General features: G+C 41.6%; 1 protein-coding gene across 1 annotated transcript in view; it reads left to right on the top strand.

Moving 5' to 3' along the window:
* The window catches only part of TBC1D22A (TBC1 domain family member 22A), a 118,393-nt gene that overhangs the window by 69,432 nt on the left and 26,724 nt on the right, over positions 1–22,237 (top strand). Inside the window, exons 11-12 of the mRNA XM_081023714.1 lie at positions 3,137–3,264; positions 18,443–18,538. Of these exons, the coding sequence (XP_080879840.1) occupies positions 3,137–3,264; positions 18,443–18,538 (224 nt within the window). The remainder of the gene's footprint in view (positions 1–3,136; positions 3,265–18,442; positions 18,539–22,237) is intronic.

Raw genomic sequence — 22,237 nt, 5'->3', positions numbered from 1 at the left:
CCATACAAATGACCCACCCTTGCAACGTGGGCGCTCCTCCCAAAGTAGCTTCACTGTCTGGAATATTCTGCTAATTGTTAAGGCTGGCTTTCTTAATGGGCAGTTTGTCTCTTCTCCTAGATATCCCCTGATAGTAGGATTGCATGAAGTCTAGGTGTAGCGATAGGAAGGCGAACAGCAGGTATTCAGCTAGACTTCAGCCTTCACCAAAATTGCTTAGTTACAAAATCTGAGGCAGTTAGGAACTTGGCAAAGATGGGAATTTAGAGAAGCATCTGATGTAATGAAAGAAACTTTCTTAGCATATGGAAGCAGGGTGTCATTTTTAGCAAACACTATTTCTTTATATTCTACTTAAGAATGGAGTATGAAATGATTATGCTTCTTGGTACCAACACACAGTGCATTTTGCATAAACATGTTATTTAATAAGCCTGAACACACATAAATCCATGGTATAAAATATGCATGTGTAACTTTTTTTTTTAATGGAAGGACCTGTATCAGCACATTTTCAATAGGTTAGTATAAGTTTTTTTTTTAAAGTGCTGAGAAGACTGTTAAACAAATTCACCCCTTATTTCTTTTGATACAAGAACTATTATTTCTTGAAGATTTAGCATAATTTTATTATCGCAAACTGCTGTATAAGTATTTTATGAAAAAATACTTTTAAGTCTGAAAGATGGCAATAATTACATCTGCCGAGTCATTCATTACATCTGCATGCTTACTATCAGTGAAATGGAAAATTTAAATTTGGAATTATTGCCAGCCAAATTACCTTTATCGGTGAAATAACATCTGTTCACAATTACTTATAAAAAAGGAGGAATGAATCTTTTCAGCCTGTGCATTTTTGTTTTGTCTCTGAATATATTATAAAATAAATTGCAAATAAAGCTTTGCACTTAGTGGTCCATTTTTCAACATGTTAGGGAGAAATAGAGGCAAGCCCACAGGAAATTCAGTATGCTTAAATTTGTATTTTTTTATAAAGTGATTTGAAATATGTTGCCCCAGTTTGTAGCTTTTCATTATTTTCAAAGGCTTTCCAATAATCCGAAGTAAATATGTAGCGGCTGTGGAATCTACTATTTATGAGTAGCTGCTGCATTTACCTCTGAGTAAATGCTTCAATTAGCTTGAAATAACTTCTAAATCTAAAGTGATGCAGCAAATTTGTCAACCTACGGTATTTGTGCCTGCCTATGACACATTCTTAAGCAAGTTAAATGCTCCGCCGTATCTCACTGCTTTGCATTTCCTACTATATTTGCTAAGGGCAAATGTAGGCTTTTCTCATTCTTCGCTTTGAGCAGCAGTTGTTGATTGGACAATGGCCTTTCTGAGTCCTCTGAGACAAGTGCAGTTCTATCAGTATTGGCAGGTACACATTCAAGACTTGCTGCATATAGTTTTATGCCCTATAACATGCAGGAGTGTCAACATGGCCTCGCAACCGTGGGTGCCCATAGCCGTGGGTGCCATGCCGCGTACATAGCCGTGGCACCAAAATTTGTGGGTTCCTGGTCCCTTCATGGGGAATTTTGTGAGTGCTCAGGCACCCAGGGAGTTGGCACCTATGAAAACATGTAAGGGTTGCATGTGGGGAGAAAAGGTAGTGGTTCTTCTCTCTGACCACTGTACAGTTTCTTTGTCGAGAAGGTGCTGTGCATGTTAGAAATGTAAGATAAAATCCCCGGCTTCTGTGCTTCATATAGAATGTGGGAAACCCCTGCTTAGTGTGTGTGTTATTTTTGTCTTGCCTTTCTTCTTAGAAGTGTTGGCACGCCAGGGGTAAGGGGCGCTCTTTCTCTGCTAAGCCTAGTGGTCCACTTTGATGGGAGGGACTGCAAAGGAGGATCCCTGGCAACATGGACTTTGCAGCCATTGCTGATCATCTCATTGGCACTGTCCGCAAAACCCAGCTCTATCAGGGACCAGCTACACTCAGAAGCTCTGATAGGGAATTGATCGTCATGAGACTTGCATCTGGCGCCATGTTTAAGAGGCGTCAAATGCAAGCCCTGCTTGCCAAGATACAGTGAAGAATGCTCTGCAAGGTTCCCAATGCTTTCTGCGCAGCTGGGTCTCAACTAATCTCATATCTGACATTAGGTTTGTAGCAGGTGGGTGTAGCTTGGGGGAAACGGCCTCATAGGCCAAATTAGAAACCATGCCAAACCTAAATGGGCATGCAGTTTGGAGGTTACCCACTGCTGTCTTGAAAATTTAGGAGGGGAAGGGGAAACTCATTGAGAAGCAATGTAGGGGTAAATTGTAGTACCGATTCGTCAAGAGGCCAAATCTCCTTGGGCCTCCCCACCATTCAGTCACAGATCTACCAGAAATTTTGGTTGTCGGATTGCGCGTTATATGTATTTATTTATTAATTTATTTACTTGTAATATTTATTTTAAGGAGGATACTTGATGCTGCTTTAATTTTAAAACACACATGTTCACATGAATCATAAGCAACTCTTAACTCCCCATAGCTTGTTTTTAGTGGTGTGCATGCAGTGTAAAGTAAAAGAAATTCTGCCTTTTAATGAGAATTTTTTTTTTTTTTTAAAAAGATAATGTATTCATGGCTTGGTTTTTAAGCTACAATTCCATCCTGTGCTCATGCAGCTGACACATTCTAAAATGACAAGTTGACAATGTCACACAATCACATCTTAACATTTATTTATTTTTTAAATAATATTTATTAGTAGTTTCAGAATTATAGAAAATAAAGAAAAAATAAAAAACAACACATCTTAACATTTAATACTTAAAAAAGAAATGAAAAGCACTAGGACAAACTTGGGACTAAATCAGTGTGCCAGAAACAAGTAGCTGTATTGAAACTCTGTACTTGCAGTGTGATTTTCATTCAGTTATTTAAATATATGGAAACTATTCATCACTGAACCTGTCAATAGATCCTTTTGAACGTCGTCTACAATGCTGGTGTAAAATTTACTTGCTGTTTCCATTTGAGCCTCTTTGGAGGAAATTGCTTGCTTCTATAATGTTGAATTTGGGGGGTGGGGTGTTTTGTTTTTGTTTATTTTTTTAAAAAACCTCTTGTGATTAATGATGCATAGAGCCCTCTTGGTAAACTTATTTCACTTTTTCTCTTTCAGAGCAAGTGCACAGACACTTAGAGCAACACGAGGTGAAATACCTTCAGTTTGCTTTCCGCTGGATGAATAACTTGTTGATGAGAGAAGTTCCCCTGCGGTGCACCATAAGGCTTTGGGACACATACCAGGTGAACTGCTGCTTTGAGCCCTCATTATGGAGCACAGTGCTGTTTGAAGCCGCATGCCTCTCCCGTGTAGACTTGATTTAAGAAACTGAGCTGGCCGATTTCTGTTGAGCTTCCAAGTATTTGACATTCTTGATGTGCAGGAGCCTTAGATATTTGAAACTAAAGTTGATGAGCACGTTTGCCTATGGTTATCTGCATTTAGCGGAGGGAATAAGAGTCTCTTTCAAGATCACTGCACACCCATATGATTTTGCCCTCATCATGGTTGAGCAAGTCTTTGGAGATGTCACCTCCATGTGCTGCAGCTACCAAGACGGCAAACAGATTATGAGAAGAGGGTTTAGAGCAGCACAGAAAATGCCTCTAACAAAATACAGGGATTCGTTCTTTAACAACAAGCCCCTTTTGAGGTCTGGAGCTTTTGGCCTCAACCCCTAACCCTAAACTTAAATGAAGCCAATATTTCTCAAGTACGCTTCCTTGTATCTCCCTCGTTTACTCTGGCCTTCCCTTCCCCTACTTTCAAAATTTAGATTGCAAACTGGACTGGTTTATATTACTCTGTAAAGTGCCATGTATGTTGATAGCACTACATTTCAAAAAAACAAAAACAAAGCCTCAATTCTCAAAATCGATGTATATATTAATTGCTTGGCACTTGCCAGTTGATGACACAAATATATCTCAGCAACAGATAGCCTGGACTTAGGGTTGCCATGTATCCTCTTTTTCCAGGACACATCCTCTTTCTGGGATAAAATTTCTTTCTTGGTGGATTTTTTTAATTTGCCAAAATGTCTTTCTGCATGAGACATAGACATAACTGGTGGTTGAAGACTTGCTTTCCTCTACTCTTTTCCTGCCCCCCTCAGCAATATATCACAGCTTCTGTAGTCTACATATAGTAGGGGTATTTAAAATGAGAGTCGTCATAGCGTCCTCTTTTTCTCTCTTCAAAATATGGCAACCCTATATATGCCCCACATATATTATGAGTACACTATTAAAAATGAGCTCTCTTCCATGGCTGCATATAGGAGAGCTATATATTCCAAAGAAGGCTCACAAAAAATCTTGTGTCATTGACATTTCATTTTATTTGAAATGTCTGAACCACCACCTGCACATACATTTCAACGCAGCTAAGCAATATGCTAAACAACACATATAAAACAATTAAAATACAATGGTACCTTGGTTTACAACCATAATCTGTTCCGGAGGTCTGTTTGTAAACCAAAACAGGTTGTAACCCAAGGCACGCATTTGCCAATGGGGCCTCCAAAAAAAATTTGTTCGTAATCCCAAAAAAAGTGGGTTGTAATCCAAAAAAAGTTTGCAAACTGGGACACGCACTTCCGGGTTTGACGTGCTTGCAATCCAAAACATATGCAAATCAGACTGTTTGCAAACCAAGGTACCACTGTATACAAAAAGGCAGTAAACTATATGCCTAAACAATAAATCTGTGTCAGCAATGAAAAAGAATTAAGTATGGAAATGTTAATTATTGGTTTTGTCCTCAAATAAAGATCTTAAGCTTGTCATCTGAAACCTAACGTGTTTTGGCTCGAACAAGCCTTCTTCGGGGGTCTATCTCATTTGTTTATCAGCGGCTCAGAACCGATCAGTTTTAAAGGCAGGGAGATTCCATAGGAGCTTTGCCCTGGAAGGTCATTAAAACACAAGAAACAAGGGAGATAAATCCATGAAGACAACTCGTTGGAGCTGAAACGCGTTGGGCTAATATAACAATAAGCTACCATTCTTTCCAGCATCTCTGAGAAACATCCCCCCCCCTTTTTGTTCACATTTTTGGATGCTTCCATTTCTGTGTGTTTCCCTGTGAAACCCAGCAAACCCCTCCCCCTTTCAGAAAAGAATCTCACAATCTAGGCACCATTACAGTCAAGGCTCCATCCTCTGCATCCATTTGGCTCACGTCTGGGAATGGGGAAGTAGGATACAAAATAGGACCTCCAGAAATAGCCCAAGTGCATAGGCAGATTAATATGGGAGAAGGTGGGCTCAAGGGATAGGAGGGGTATTTTATATGGAACTCTGTAGTTTTCTGTTGATTAACTCTGAATTAATCTTTCACCAAACAATTCCATTTCTGCCATTTCCCATGCTTTCTTGCATACCCCAGCATTAGACTGAAGATGCCTACTAATTGGCAAGACTGGTCTGTTCATGAGACGAGTTATATTAGCCTCCTCTTGAGGCTTTCTATTGAAAGTGAGAGCTCCTGATTATTTCCAAAGAGAAGACTGGCGATTATTATTTCAAATACAATATTAATTAAAATAATGCAGTCTTCAGGAAGTAAACTATTCAGATTCTGTACAGATTAAATCTTCATACTTGCAGCAAGTATTTTGCTGTAATGGTGGTGGTCAGTGGTTCACTAGAAAACGAAACAAGGCAGTGGGGAGATGTATTGCATTTCCAAGCATTTGAAGATTTCTGAAAGATGGCATGTAGGACAAATCTGAACTGTTAGTCTTGGTTGTTGCAACCTAATATGTGGTTATTAAATATCCAACTGTCTTGCCCAATTAGCTAAATAGACTCAGGCATTCTCAACTGGCTTATTATTTTAATGTGTCTAAATTTTATTTCATATAATTTGTTAGAGGCATAGTAAGTGTTGATTAGTCTAATATTGGGTTACATGCGTTTTCCCAATTAAGGGAGCTGAACATTGTTTAATGGTTTAAGTCTGTAAGTAGCTGTAAAGGTGAGCACTGGAATAAAAATCTCACTCGTAAACGGAAAGTTAAAACATTCAGCAGCTAATGACATGGAAAATGTAGTGTATAAATCTGAGTATAACTATATACAGGTGCACAAGCATGCTTGGTTGTGCTCCTAAATAACCGCATTAATCCAGGAAAAAATATCCCAAACAAATCCCCTCCCCAATAGAGATGTCTTTGTATATCTCCACATTTAAACTTTTAATAAAAGGCAAAGTATGAGCATATATACACAAACTAAGTCTTTGTTAAGGTCTGAAAATGATCCGAGCCTCATTGTCCAAAAAGCAATGTCTTGCTACAGCTCCCAAGAGAAGTGGTTTCTTGTCTTCTGCCTTATCCCCGTAGTCTTGCTAACCCCGAGCCCTTGTCCAGAGCAAGAGTGGGAGTGAAACAGGAAATCCCAAGTGGCTGAAGAGAGCAACTAATTTCATGTCTTCTGGGTTGGTGGCTGGAGTAACCAGACATACAATGTTACTTCCTCCTCCCTCCTCCTTGAACTATGGGGTGTTGAGTTTTTTTAATGCAATCAAGCGTGGTCCTTATATGGTGTTACTGAGGTTGAAGAGAGAGGCAAGAGAGTTGTAGGTGGCAGGTTGAGCAGAAGGCAGATAACATGAAAAAGAAACTAATACATATCTACTTACCCAGATTTGCTTCCTCAGCAGCAGAGTACCATTACTCTGCTGTATGCAAGGATCTCTGTGATCACCTCCTGAACAGATAGGTGGTGCTGGATTGCGGTAGAGATTGTGAAAGGTTGAGTAAGTTTAGAAGAGGGGCCAAAATGTTGGCAGTAATGTTCCTAAACGGCCATTATTGTGCATTGTTTTAAAAGCAAAAATTGGAAGAATATTTTTGCTGAAAGAAAGGATATTGTAATGGGGGTTTGTTGCCAAAATTAAGCGTGGCATAGAAAGCTTCTAAACACAACCTTGCAACAAAAAGATTCCATGTACATTATTGTTTTTTTGAGGCAGTGATCCTAAATACTGATGAATCCCATCCTTTTATTCCATAGCCTAGTTCTGTTTTATAGCAACTTACAATTTTGCTTGGCATAAGCCTCTTGGCACAGCAGGAAGAATGTGAAGCTAATTTGATTTTGGGCTTGCATTTCATCAGTGGAATAACAAGTCTGGGGTTTAGAGTTATCCTCTCCCTTCTCAAGTATTCTTGTGATTTTGATTGTATTGTTCAAAGCTTCATTCCATCTTGTCTGTCTGACATTTTCTCCCTAGATGACTCTTGGCAGCTTCAATTTAAAGGAGTGAAAGTACTCGAGATTCTTCCTACCACTGTCTCTTCCCTCTCCTCCTTCTATAATTTATAAAAGCAGAACAGCCCTTTCTGTGGCTGAAGTTCATAATCCGGAGTATCATCTTGACTGTTGCATCACATATGCTATCACATCCAAGTTTTTTCTTAGTGCTGCTCTTTCTCTGTCACATCACACTGTTGTGTAGACTTTGGAGGGGGGGATGTTTCCTTGATATAGCATAGCTTCATATGAATATCTTTTTGTTAATAGGGAAGCCTTAGTTTTGTTACACACTAATCAGGCAGTACTTCCAGTGGCACAGTAGCTTCTAAGCATGTTCAGCCTAATTCAGTTTGTGTCATTTTCCCCATATGGGCTGTAGGTAATTGATGATACACAAAAGCTTTTACCTGGGAGCTGTAGGTGTTGACAGCTGCTTCTATGTCTTTCCTATGGTAGATAATTCCTGGTTACCAATCTGGCTTTGTGTGATCTGTGTTTTCACTCTTTCGGGTGAGTAATTGTAGTCCAAGGAATGCCAGATGTCAATATTTTTGGTTGTCAGTCTCTGTCCAAGCCTAATGTGGCTTCATCTTAGATCTTTGCTGTGGTCCTGTGGATTTGTGGTGTGTTTTGGGCAGAAGCACGAAGCCTGTAAGTATGCTTAGCTGTCGGTGGGCTTCCTGTATATGGTGGTGCTCATATATCTACGTACCTGCAGAGTGGTGTACAGAAAGTGAGCTCTTGGTTGGACTCTTCTATGGTAAGGTAGGGACGCGGGTGGCGCTGTGGGTAAAACCTCAGCGCCTAGGACTTGCCGATCGCATGGTCAGCAGTTCGAATCCCCGCGGCGGGGTGCGCTCCCGTCGCTCGGTCCCAGCGCCTGCCAACCTAGCAGTTCGAAAGCACCCTTGGGTGCAAGTAGATAAAAAGGGACCACTTACTAGCGGGAAGGTAAACGGCGTTCCGTTTGCTGCGCTGGCTCGCCAGATGCAGCTTGTCACGCTGGCCACGTGACCCGGAAGTGTCTGCGGACCGCGCTGGCTCCCGGCCTCTAGAGTGAGATGAGCGCACAACCCTAGAGTCTGTCAAGACTGGCCCGTATGGGCAGGGGTACCTTTACCTTTACCTTTATGGTAAGGTTGAACTTGGGGAAGTCCTGATAGAATAGCACAGATGCTTTCTGTCCATGATGTCCATGATTCCAGATGATTCAATGTCATGTTTTTATCTCGGATGGAGGAGCTGCTCTGAAAGAAGCTGAGAAAGTGGTGTTCTAAGTCAGGCTTGAAGATGTTGGCCTACTGTGGAACCATGTTGGTGCTCATGCCAGTGCCACTGATCTGAACATGCATTTGTTTATTTTTTTCATTTTATTGTTCAAGAACGAAAAGTTACAGTTGTAACATCGTACAGTTACATATTAATAAATTCAAACTCTGTGCTTATCAAATTAATTGAAACTATACTATATACCCATGTGGCTTCCTCCCACCTCAGCTCGGCATCCTTTAATCTTTAATATCTATTATACGTTGTGTCTTTATACTAAACCCTATCTGGTCACTGTTGATTTTACTTTATATTGAATCATCTTTACATACTTAATCTAGGCATAACAACATATTGTCTTTGGAACAGTGTTTTTTCATATAACCCTCAAAAGATTGCCATTCCTTCCTCAAATTCTGGTTAGATTGGTTCCTTCTGGCTGCCGTTAGTTTGGCCGATCCTATAAATTTGCATAATTTGTTTATCCAATCCTCCTTTGTGGGGATGGTATCTCCTTTCCAATTTCTTGCTAACAACAGTCTGGCTGCGGCTGTAGCGTATAGAAATAATCTTTTCTTGTGGGGTGTCTTCCCCTACAGTGCTCAGTAAGAATGCCTCTGGATTCTTTTCAGTTGAGTTTCTGAACATCTTTTTAAATTCTTCGGGTAAAGGTAAAGGTAAGAGACCCCTGACCATTAGGTCCAGTCGTGGCCAACTCTGGGGTTGCGGCGCTCATCTTGCTTTACTGGCCAAGGGAGCCGGCGTACAGCTTCCAGGTCACGTGGCCAGCGTGACTAAGCCGCTTCCAGTGAACCAGAGCAGTGCACGGAAACACCGTTTACCTTCCCACCGGAGCGGTACCTATTTATCTACATGCACTTTGACGTGCTTTCGAACTGCTAGGTGGGCAGGAGCTGGGACCGAACAATGGGAGCTCACCCCATCGCGGGGATTCGAACCACCAACCTTCTGATTGGCAAGTCCTAGGCTCTGTAACCCACAGCGCCACCTGCGTCCCAATTCTTCGTGTATACACCCCCAAAACTCTTGACTTTCTCACAGCCCCACCAGACACTGAACATGCACTTTATTCCCAGAGCTGGGTTAGTACAGAGTCGTAGTGTTTGGAAATTCATTAAGAGTAGCCACTTGTGGGTTGAACGGGACAACTGATTTTTTTTTATCATCCTGCATTTGTTATTAGGCAAGACAGTGCCCAGGATTGTTGTGATATCAGCAAATATTTTTTGTGTGTGGGAGTAATATATATCACTGTAGTTTCCGAGTGTTTGGGTGTGTGTACAGAGACACAACTACAGCTCGGGTGAGCAGTACCCGTACCTGCTGAAATGCACAGTAGTCTACAAAAGCTTATGCCGTAATAAATTTGTTAGGCTTTATGGTGTCACAAGGCACTTTCCATAATGTTGATATGTAGCAGGGCAATTCCACTTCAAAGCAGCAAATGATGTTCCTGACTCTGAAGAAGTATCTCAGCAGGTACTTCCACACTGTGTGTGAAAAACACCTTAGTGATTCAGGGTACAGTTTCTGAAATGTTATGATTTCTATAGTACAAGCAGGCTTTTTTTTTCCCCTCAAGAAAGAGAGATGGATGTGGGTGCAATTGCCTATAAGATACCGTATTTTTCGCCCTATAGGACGCACTTTTTCCCCTCCAAAAATGAAGGGGAAATCTGTGTGCGTCCTATGGGGCGAATACAGGCTTTCGCTGAAGCTTGGAGAGCGAGAGGGGTCGTTGCGCACCGACCCCTCTCGCTCTCCAGGCTTCAGGAAGCTTTCAGCAAGCCTGGGAAGCCCGCGCCCCGTGCGCCGGGCAGACATCCGCAGCCTGGGGAGCCCTGCGAGAGTTCCCGCAGGGCTCCCTAGGCTGCGGATAGCAGCCTGCTGTACGGAGCGCGGGGCGTGCTGAAGCAGAGCGCCCCGTGCTTCAGGCAGACATCGGCCAGCCCCACAAGCTCGGGGGACAGCGGGGAGGCGCAGCGCCGCCATCCTGCTGTTCCTCGACCTGGTTTGGAGGCTGGCGCTGGGGAGAAGTGCGCTTCTCCCCAGCACCAGCCCCACAAGCTCGGGGGACAGTGGGGAGGCGGAGCGCCGCCATACCGCTGTTCCCCAACCTGGTTTGGTTTCCCCGATCTGGTTTGGGGGGGGAATAAAGAAAATTTTTTCCCCCTTTATTTCCCCCCCCAAAAAACTAGGTGCGTCCTATGGGACGGAGTGTCCTATGGGACGAAAAATACGGTACATCTGAGGGACTAAAATTAGGATAGCACCTAATAAGGTCCCATTTTTTGCAAACATGTCCCAGATTGTGGTCATCTTTTAAAGTAGACTGTGACACTGGGGGAGTTCTATTTCTGCCTATCAGTGAAATCCATTTCACCACCCCTATGTTACAGGTGTGCAACATCTCCTTTATTCTAACCCATGGCATTTTCAGGATTCAGGAGACCACAAAATCAGATTAAAAACATGCTTGCATTCCATACCCATGTACATTGAATCTGGGTTGCTCAAAGCTCTGTACTGCAATAATATGCAAATATAATATTAAAGGAACTCCACCTAGCATATGTCTAGCAACATGCCGAATTGGGGAAAAACTTACTGCAGTGTTATTTCTAAATTGGCAGGGTACATTGTGGTACTAGTTTTCTTCTTAGGCAATTCAGAGATCTTTAAGAAGTAGAAAATTTAGTTTTGAAGCCTGCTTCCACAGAAACATTAAAAATGCAACTTCTGTCAGATATACATATATGTGCTAATTCAAAATAAAAATAAAATAAAGCGACAATCCAGCTCCACTAAGTGGGAATTGGACCACTTAAATGGGATATTGACTGGACCTTTGTTCCATCAGGTCCGTTTGGAGTTGTATGACCTTCATTTCAGGAAGTTAAGATGAAAAGGCATGATGATGCCACTATTAATTTTAATTCATCTGTGGATGCTGCTGTCAGTCTTTCCCATGGCAACAAATGGTGCCAAAACTGATTTGTGTTAATTTAATCGTGCTGGTATAGGAATCTCTCTTGCAAAGCCCCCACATCCAAATATTCATCAGGGATCGGAGTTGGTATAAGAGTATTTTTTCCCAATGCAAAAAGCAAGGATGTGACTCTCGTCACAGTGAAATGGGTTTCAGAAGAAGTAATCGTTACAAAGGTTTAACTAGCAAGCGGATGAGAAGTTTTTGGAAAGTACCAGGAAGAAAACCTCTGTTATTTAATGTCTATGTAGCAGTGTAAAAATGTAATGGTTAATACAGTGGTGCCTCGCAAGACGAAATTAATCCGTTCCGCGAGTCTCTTCGTCTTGCGGTTTTTTCATCTTGCGAAGCACGGCTATTAGCGGCTTAGCGGCTATTAACGGCTTAGCGGCTTTAAGAAAAAGGAAACAAACTCGCAAGAACTCGCAAGAGGTTTCGTCTTGCAAAGCAAGCCCATAGGGAAATTCGTCTTGCGGAACGACTCAAAAAACGGAAAACCCTTTCGTCTAGCGAGTTTTTCGTCTTGCGAGGCATTCGTCTTGCGGGGCACCACTGTATTCATTTGACCTTAGTGAGCTCTTCAGAGGTGATTCACTGGTACAAAAGGGGGAAAAATGTGTGGCAATTTTTGATCTGATTTATAGAAACATAGTTTTTTGAAAAAGTATAATAACATTAACTAAAATAAATCAAATATTAAAACCTATTCCACACTGCCTAATCAGCTCTAGGCTTCCTCCATTGAAGAGCAATTGCTAAGAAGGTTTGCCCACAGGCTGTTGTGGTCTTAAATTGTTTCACAGATGGTACACGTAAGAGGTTCTTCTGATTGATATTATTTATTGATTTCTTACATTTTTATGCTGCCTTTCATCCTCATGGAACTCAGGGGTTCCACCCAGGCACTGACCAGACCACAAGACAGTGCCAGATATTGGTGATGTGAAATAAGCGGGGACTCCTCCAGATATATCAGAACTGAGCTATTTAAGGATGTTAACATTTCATCCAGCACCTTGAAATGAATCTGAAACATAGCATAGGAGCCTTCTCTTTGGGCTGACCGGATGTTTTGAACTACAGTTCCTATCATCCATGACTATTGGCTGTGCTGGCTGAGGCTGATGGGAATTGTAGTGAGAAGACTCCAGTACAGAGTCTATGCAGAAGCTGCAGTAGTGGAGTAATGTTTAATGATCAGGAATTGAGCTTCTGCTTTGTATGAAATCTAAATCTTTCAAATTGAGAACCTTCCACTAGTCCAAAGGCATGAATGAAAGTCGCTCGGTCTGGCAAGTGGTTTCCTTGGCAGCCTGCCCAGTGCTTCCAGATCACCTCCCTAGCTCTCCCTCTTGTCATTGATGTTTGGTTTCTGGTCAGATATATGGATGAACTGTGGCTGTTGGGTAAGCAAGGAAGTTCATGGCTTGTCTTAAATGTGCAAGATCGATCTTGTCCACATCAGTTTTCGCTGTTTCTAATTAGGACCAGTTTTTAAACATTTTAACCCAGCAGAACAAGTCACTTTTTTGTGCATAGCTATAAATGTAATAGTAATGTTACCTCTATAAGGCTTGCTGTCCTTGATTTATCATGTTTTTTCTATGGGTAATAGCAGATGCACAGAATCATGCTACATTTTATGTAATCTTGTGTTTCAGACACATGACTCTTCCTCCCCGGTCTTCAACTGTTAGAATTCTAGTTTTTTTAACCTGCTGGTCAGCGATTCTTATCTCCCTGCTCTTATTCCGGCTTGTTTTTTTTATAATTATTCTATCTTGCTTTTATAATTTTGCATTTTAGCTATTTTTAAACTGCCGGTCTGTGGCCGTAATAAACTGACTGAGTGATTGCATAGCTATAAGCACTGGAAGTAAATAAGAATTCAGACACCTACAATACTACCCCAGTTTGCTTATCTCAGTTATCTTCAACGTAGAAACCATGAAGGCTCCCATCCCCTAAAAAAGCATAAAAAGTGTTCGATACTTTAGGAAGTATGATCTCTGGTTGAAATTCAAAGCATCTTATTGTTAATAGAATGGGTTCTAGGATTTTTCCTCTGCAATTTCTCAATTGCAAAATAAAGCCTGTCAGTTTTATCTCTGTTATGATGCTACATCAGTTTATATCCTCTCCAGACCCTTCTCTTTAAACAGTGACATGCTCTGCTTTATATTTTATTTATATTTTGTATATCTTCCTCAGCATCTGCACCTGAGAATTTTAATTTTTTAATTTTTTGTCATTCATGCATTCATTCTGCAAAAGCGAGGGACTGTGAAAGGATGCCTTCAATTGAGTCTACTTATTGCTATTCCAACTGTGTGACTCTGTTTCCTTAGCAGGACTATTGAATCCTTGGCATTCATTCCCTCATGCGGATGTGATAACAGAATAAAGAAGCTTTACAGCTGGTTGCAGTCAAGTAGCAAGGCCATTGTAAAAGCTCACAAGAAAATCACTGATGAATGCCATTACCACTGGTAGCAGGTTTAACAATTGGGAATACCTATATTTTTCCCTGGAGGGATGATCAGTTACTGCAGATGTGTCTTTCTGATATTCTTAAATGGTTTATAAATTGCAGGATGTTTGTTGGAGACGAATCTGCAAATAACAATTTAATGTGTTTTAAGAAGGGAGGAAATATTATATAAACTTGTCATTTCTCCCCTAACGCTAAATGAAATGTCAAGTTGTCAACCTCTGTTTATTCTAAAAGGGGGGGGGGGCAGAAAAGAATAGAATTGTGGATGCTTGCATTCTTAGCCAACCGTATTATCCGACAATCTCAAGTTTAGGATACAGTGGTACCTCTGGATGCAAACGGGATCCGTTCTGGAGCTCCGTTTGCATTCTGAGTAGAACGTAACACGCGACTGCACGTCTGCGTGTGTGCGGGTTGCGTTTCGCTGCTTCCGCGCATGCACAAGCGACGAAACCCGGAAGTAACGTGTTCCGTTACTTCTGGGTCGCCGCGGAGCGTAACTTGAAAATGCTTGACCTGAAGCATATTCAACCTGGGGTATGTCTATATTGCTATATTCCAAAGTAGAAGATGCCTTTGGACTTCATTCCAGGAACATCAGACCTTTTGTGAGTCTAGAAATGTTCTTTTCCAGGTGAAACAATCTTGGTTGGTGAATGAGCTTTGTTGAAGGGCTATCAGAGGCAGTTGCTGTTAGGTTTATTTCAGCCTGAAATTAACCGTTTTAATTTCCTCTACCTAGACTAGACTCATAAAATTATTTCCCCTGAAAGTTTTCTACCTTTCAGAGGGTAGGAATTTTTGATGACAAAAAGTTATTCAGAGTTCGTATTGTCTTAAATATTTAACTTCTACGGTATGGTACTTAAAAAAAAAAAACAACACTTGAAAGAATACTGTTAATATTTGATACCTTTAAGATTCATATTGCAGGTCTAAAATGTTACAACTTTAAAAGTTATTAGAAATAATATAAAAATGGTGTTAGGTTTGTAGCCCCTTCCAAGGCTAAGAATTGACCCTTTAAACCAGCGTGGTCCAGCGTGTGGCCCTCGTTGCCTTTCTGGCGGCCCTCGGCAACATTTGACACCCCTCCCAGCCCTTGCACTGCTTTCCCAAGGCTTCGAAAGCAAGGCACTGGGCTTTGGAAAGGAGGCTCTGATATGGTCGTAGAGTCTTCCTGCCTCCTTCTCAAAGCCTCCTTCTCAAAGCCTAGTTAGCACTTTCCCAGCTAGGACCCTGCCAGAGCCTCGCACCTCCTTCCCAAAGCTCAGTACTTAGCTTCCAGCTTTGGGAAGGCAGCACGAGGGCTGGGGCGTCAAATTTTAACTTTGCTACCCTCCCCCCACTCGCTGCATGGCATGGCAATGTGCAGCCCACAATTTCCATTTCGAAATACACTTGCAGAGGAGAGCGCAAAATATGGTCTGAAGCTCAACATCAAAAAAACTAAGATCATGGCCACTGGTCCCATCACCTCCTGGTAAATAGAAGGGGAAGAAATGGAGGCAGTGGGAGATTTTACTTTCTTGGGCTCCATGATCACTGCAGATGGTGACAGCAGTCACGAAATTAAAAGACACCTGCTTCTTGGGAGAAAAGCAATGACAAACCTAGACAGCATCTTAAAAAGCAGAGATATCACCTTGCCAACAAAGGTCCATATAGTTAAAGCTATGGTTTTCCCAGTAGTGCTGTATGGAAGTGAGAGCTGGACCATAAAGAAGGCTGATCGCCAAAGAATTGATGCTTTTGAATTCTGGTGCTGGAGGAGACTCTTGAGAGTCCCATGGACTGCAAGAAGATCAAACCTATCCATTCTGAAGGAAATCAGCCCTGAGTGCTCACTGGAAGGACAGATTCTGAAGCTGAGGCTCCAATACTTTGGCCACCTCATGAGAAGAGAAGGCTCTCTGGAAAAGTCCCTGATGTTGGGAAAGATGGAGGGCACAAGGAGAAGGGGACGACAGAGGACGAGATGGTTGGACAGTGTTCTCGAAGCTACTAACATGAGTTTGACCAAACTGCGGGAGGCAGTGGAAGTGCCTGGCATGCTCTGGTCCATGGGGTCACGAAGAGTCGGACACGACTAAACAACAACACCACCAATTAAGCAGTATTCTATAGATAAAAGCAATTTCTTTTTCTACTGTTGGGGCGCATTGTTACCACAAACATGTTCTGCTTTACTTCTTTAACTTTCCCACCGATCTACGTCCATCCCCTGATTAATTCATGAGATTTTTGTGGGCCAAGTCAGAAATAATGGCTTTGATTTCATCCACAGAAGCGATAAACCTTTTGCAAGGCAATGTAATATTTGTGATGCTAACCTTCTAAATGATTTTTATTGATGATGACAGATGCCTCTGTGGTGATGCGCTCCGAGTCATGCCTAATATGTTCAGAATAAGTCTTCTGGAAGGCTGTACATCTGTCTTAAGATCTTTTGCTAAAATTTTTAAATCAAGGTCATTGTTTATGTTTGATATTTTTTATTTTTTTTTAAAAAAATAGCTTTCAGCTATTGGCCCGCCGTTTTATACATTTAAAGATGAAACCGGTCATAACTTCAAGGGCTGCAAATGGAAAGTTATAATAGGTAGCAGGTGTTGGGAAAGGCAATTATGCATTAGGTGTTTTGCTCAATTTCCAAAACTGTCCAAGACTATCCGTTTGAAATACTTTGTAGCCTAGTTTTATCTCTGAACCATGATGAATTCTTAAATCTAAAGGGCATATGCATTTTTCCTTTAATGAATTGAATACTTAAGCCCATTTGATTTGATTTAAAAGAGCCTAGGAAAACAGTATTGGAACGCAATGTGGAAACGGAAAATATCAAGAGCAAATGGCATGTTTTACAATTATTTTGAAAGAGCCATTGGATGTAGCTTGTATAACAGCAGTGTTCAGTTTTGGTAAATATTATTTGAAGGTTCTGATGAACTTTGTGTTCAGTTTCTTCTCTGGCTTTGTTTAGTTCGTCTTGGACCTAGACTGGAAACTGCTTATACCCCCCCCCCCCCACCTCCATTTGAGAACATTAGAGTTCACTTGGGTCAGAAGTCCACAATGTCCACAGTGAAGTCCACAAATGGGGCTTGAAGAGTAATAGCACTCTTCTGCTATTATTCTCCAGCAATTGGCATTCAGTGGCATACTAATAAGAATCCCCAATTGCAATTCGCCCTTTTCAGAGCAGTTTTAATTGAACTATCCACCATGACCTCCAGATTTTCTTGCTTAGTCACCATCAGTTCAGACCTCACCAGTGAATGTGATGTCAAGGTATTCCATGTTTCTCAAGTTTAAATGCCAGAATTTCATTGCTCATCCCACTCTCCTCATTATTTATGAAGACTTTAAATAGCATTGGGAATCTCACAGCTTACTTCCATTTTGAGTACTGTCTGTTTGCTTCTACCCCCTATTTCCTGTTTATTTAGAAATAATCCATAGGAGAACCCAACTTCTTATCCTGTGTCTGCTAAGTTTACTCAGACCTTTGATAGAGGGACATTGTCGAAAGCGTTGTGCAAGTCCATGTACATCATGACATACTCAAAGATGTCAAATACTTGTGACAGAGGATTTAACTTTGCAGAAGCAATGCTGATTCTTCCTCAGCAAGACTTTTTCTTCCATATGCTTAATAATGTGTTACCTGTAGTAATAGTTTCCACCAATTTACCTGGAAAAATTTTTTGGCCAACTGGCTTGTAATTACCTGGATTTCTCATGATATAACGGACATTCAACTTCAGAAGCTCTAATGATCTCAGCTTCATGTTCATGTTAAATAGTTTGGGAAATAAGATTTATCTCTGTGGTATCCCACAAGCTGGGTCTCAAGGGACAAGCACTTTCCTCCTTTCTGACAGGTAGGAATGGAAGCATCACAGTGTGATGCTCATATTCTCAGTTTTGGCAGGCAGTGTATAATGTTACTATGCTAAATGGTGACAAAGACAATCAAGAAGTCAAGGAGAATAAACAGGATTAAAACCCCACCGTCTATTCCTCTTAACAAAAGATGGTTCACTGGCACAATTAAGGCAGTTTTCAAAACAAAGACTGACACCAGAAATCTTTACTTGATGCTTACTGCAAAGCTTAATTGATATAGCATGCCTTTTATATAATTGGATAGAGTACTCTGAAATAGTGTTGGTTCCTGGTGAGCAATTCCCCACCTGCAGTAAAGATAAAATTATTTGGGATCTGATTTTGGAGTTTGATTTAATAATTCAATCATAAAAATCAGCAACAATTTTAGCTCCTGGAGCTAATTAACTTTGGAGTAACTAGAAAAGTGACAGAATATCACAATGATTATTGTCTGGTTATACATAAATTCTCTTTCTCTTTCTCTTTCTCAGTCTGAACCAGAGGGATTTTCTCACTTCCATTTATATGTGTGTGCTGCCTTCCTTGTCAGATGGAAGAAGGAGATCTTAGAGGAAAGAGACTTTCAAGTAAGTGAAGTAGCCTTTGTTTTCAGGAAAAGAAATAAGCAGACATCTTCCTTGTTTCAGATGAAACTATTTTATTTATTGAATTTATAGATTGCTTATTCACAGCAGGAATAAAAAACATAACAAAAAACCCCAACACGGAAACAATTCAGATGGCAAAACTAGTAGCACTAGAATAATACATAGTGTACTATTCAGAGCAGACTCAGTCAGCTCCTACAAAAGCTTGGGGAAAAGATGAGTTCTTAGTAGGCAAAGTGGCCATCTGTGCTTCCAAGGAGAGAGAATTGCACAGCTGAAATGCAACACTGAAACCAGATTGTAATGGATCCACGTAATTGGCTCCATCCTAGTACACTTGAAGCTGTGCCGTCACCACCCTCTCAAACACCTTGCCCAGGAATGGGATATTGGCAATTTGATGGTAGCTCAGGTTCCAGGGAGGACTTCTTAAGAACCACTGCCTCTTTCAAGGCAGCTGGGACTATTTCCTCCAGCAAAGAGACATTCACCACTGTGATGAGGGACAGTAATCGAGGGACTATGCATTTTATATGGTTTGTGTGACTATGTTGCTGGCAGGCTTGTTTCGTTGTCGGAGTACCGACTCGGCTTATTCCAGGTGAAAAGGCAACGGAAGGAAGAAGCAGTGGCCACTTTGCCATCGGATACAAAGCTGGTTCATCTGGCCCACTGGAGTTTTGCAGAGAGATAAAAGGGATGTGCCCTCTCTCACAGCAGGGGCTGTCGAGTTACCTTCACTGTCATAAATCTTGCCTGCATACATTGTACCGTATTTTTCGCTCCATAGGGCGCACCGGACCATGGGGCACACCTAGTATTTAGGGGGGGAAATAATTTTTTTTATTCCCCCCCCCAGCCGTGGGGCTGCGGCAGGGGAAGCCCAAGCTTCCCCCAACCCCAGCCCCCAGAACAGGTCCAGGAGCGGCGGCGAAATTGCGCCCAACCTCGCCGCCGCTCCCAGAGCTTGTGGGGCTGGGGATGGGGGAAGCCCGAGCTTCCCCCGACCCCAGCCCCCAGAACAGGCTGCTATCCGCAAGCCTTCAGAGCCCAAAGGCTTGTGGATAGCTGCCTGAAGCCCAGGGAGCGCAGCAGGAGTTGGCGCTGTGCTCCCCGGGCTTCAGGCTGCAGAAATAATTTTATTCCCCTCCTTCACTACTGAACATAATTTTATTTTCGCTCTATAGGACTCACTTTTCCCCCTCCAAAAATGAAAGGGAAATGTGCGCACCGACCCCTCTCGCTCTCCAGGCTTCAGCGAAAGCCTGCATTCGCTCCATAGGATGCACACACATTTCCCTTTCATTTTTGGAGGGGGAAAAGTGAGTCCTATAGAGCGAAAAATACGGTACACACAGAGGTAATTTGGAGTAGCTCCTGTTCGCATGGAACTTCCAACACATGCTATGTTTCATCCAGCCGGTCATATGGTCACATTAATTTCTCTCCCCCCCCCCCCCTTTGAAAATTATTTCTGGGACATAGACACCTGAACTTTAGGGGGTTCATCTTTAGATCTAAGCTGATCAATCAAAATGTCCCGAGTTTTCGGCTGCAATAAAATACGCTCTTGTGAACTTACCACTTAGTGAAGCAGTGGCCAACATAAAGCTGCTATTATAACTTTAGCTGAGTCCAGAAAGAGCCATATATAACTCACATTAATAAAGGTAAGTCTAGGCATATGTTAGTGTGGTTCAGAAACCACACTTCCTTCAATTTCAGCCATTATACCGTTCTACATAGAATTAATATGTCGAGTCGTTTGTTCTCATTGTATTTTAATGTTGAATAAGTTAAATTTCATGCACAATTATTTTATCTCCTGGCACTGTCAAGCGTTTGCATCTATTTTTCTTCAGTCCTGTGAAAATTTCAAATGTCCCAGCTTTAGCTAAAGAAATGAACAATAAGTCAACGTCAAAGTCATGGGGGTGAATATGAAGGGAGTCGTCATTTAGCACTGTGATCAATTAAGCATAGACAATGTAAATTAATGAATTTTACATCTTGCACACAAATCATGAGACAGGTTGTACTGCACTTAGAAATGTTCTACATTTATCTACATTAAATCTACCTTTTCAGAAACTTAAATAGAATTGACACAAATGTTCAGTAGTGAAGGAGGGGAATATTCTGATTTAAACATCCAGTCTATTTAACCCAGTATAGCTATAACATGCCATTCCCATGACAATCTCTAGCTAAGATGAAATCATGGGATGGGATTGCCTAAGACATTCTGACCCCAGGACAGTGGCTACAATTAGCAGAATCACTTTTCTTACAGCCTACTATGATGCCAAACTTTGGTTTAGGCTCTAATATAGCAAGCCCTTTGCAAATTTACAGGCGTGATCACTTTAGAAGATGGCATGGCAGGTACTGTAAGTTCAGAATTCAGGCATCAGTTGAACTGGCATTAGATATGAAAAAACTGCTTAGATTTTAGCTATCCGGGTTGTATGTACGTGTGTTATGTACTGTCATTGTATTTTGGTGAAATTGAGCTTCACTATCTCCTGACCTCCTGGGACGCAGGTGGCGCTGTGGGTTAAACCACAGAGCCTAGGACTTGCCGATCAGAAGGTTGGCGGTTCGAATCCCTGCGACGGGGTGAGCTCCCGTTGCTCTGTCCCTGCTCCTGCCAACCTAGCAGTTCGAAAGCACGTCAAAGTGCAAGTAGATAAATAGGTACCGCTCCAGTGGGAAGGTAAGCGGCATTTCTCTGTGCTGCTCTGGTTTGCCAGAAGCGGCTTAGTCATGCTGACCACATGACCCGGAAGCTGAACACTTGCTCCCTCGGCTAATAAAGCGAGATGAGCGCCGCAACCCCAGAGTCGGCCACGACTGGACCTAATGGTCAGGGGTCCCTTTACCTTTACCTTTATCTCCTGACCTCAGATTTTATACTCTCTGTGTGTGTGTGTGTTAGAGAGAGGGGGGGGGGAGGTGGTGGTCTTCTCAATCTACCTCAAGAAAGAAATGATAGTGATAAGGAGATATCCTAGTTTTTTTCTGATCTGGATGTGGTTGTGGTCCTAGAAGAATCGGGAATGTAGTTCTAGGAGTGTTTCTGGAACTGGAGAGACTCCTAGAACTACATATGGTGTCTTTTTTCAAGAATGTGCCTTTAACCAACTTTTATGCTCTCTGAAATGGCAATCTAGCTTGTGATTTGTTGTGCATTCAAACAGCTTTTTATTTTCTGCTTTTGCTATATTACATGTATGCGATGTTACATTTCTGTTGATTCATTTTATTTTGTAAGTCATCGTGAAACTCTGAATCAATGTTTACTATGATGTTCATCTTTATTCGTTTAAAAACTTGGCAGAATGTTCTAGGCAAACTTTGCTCATGTGTTAACCTTACAATCACTTTATTTGAAGTAAGTTTAACCTGCAACATCTAGAAAATGTTTTTACTGTTGTGCTAGCAGAATTGCCCTCTTTCTTCTCCTTTTGTTTGCTTTCAGAGAAGATGCAAAAACAGCATTAATGTTTTATTATATTAGCTTCTATTTTATCAACACTTTCAGAGAGTGGAACTTGCTTTCCAGACCAATTAAATGGGCTCACTTAAAAGATTGTCTTATATGTCAGCATTTACGGTATACAGGTCCTATATGGAGCTGCCCAAGCATAAAGTTGAATGGTTATTCTCTAAGCCAGT

This window comes from Podarcis pityusensis (genome assembly GCF_964106645.2).
Source record: "Podarcis pityusensis genome assembly, chromosome: 10".
NCBI classification, from domain to species: domain Eukaryota; kingdom Metazoa; phylum Chordata; class Lepidosauria; order Squamata; family Lacertidae; genus Podarcis; species Podarcis pityusensis.
The sequence above is the reverse complement of the archived record's forward strand: the minus strand, read 5'-3'. Positions and strand labels throughout refer to the sequence as shown.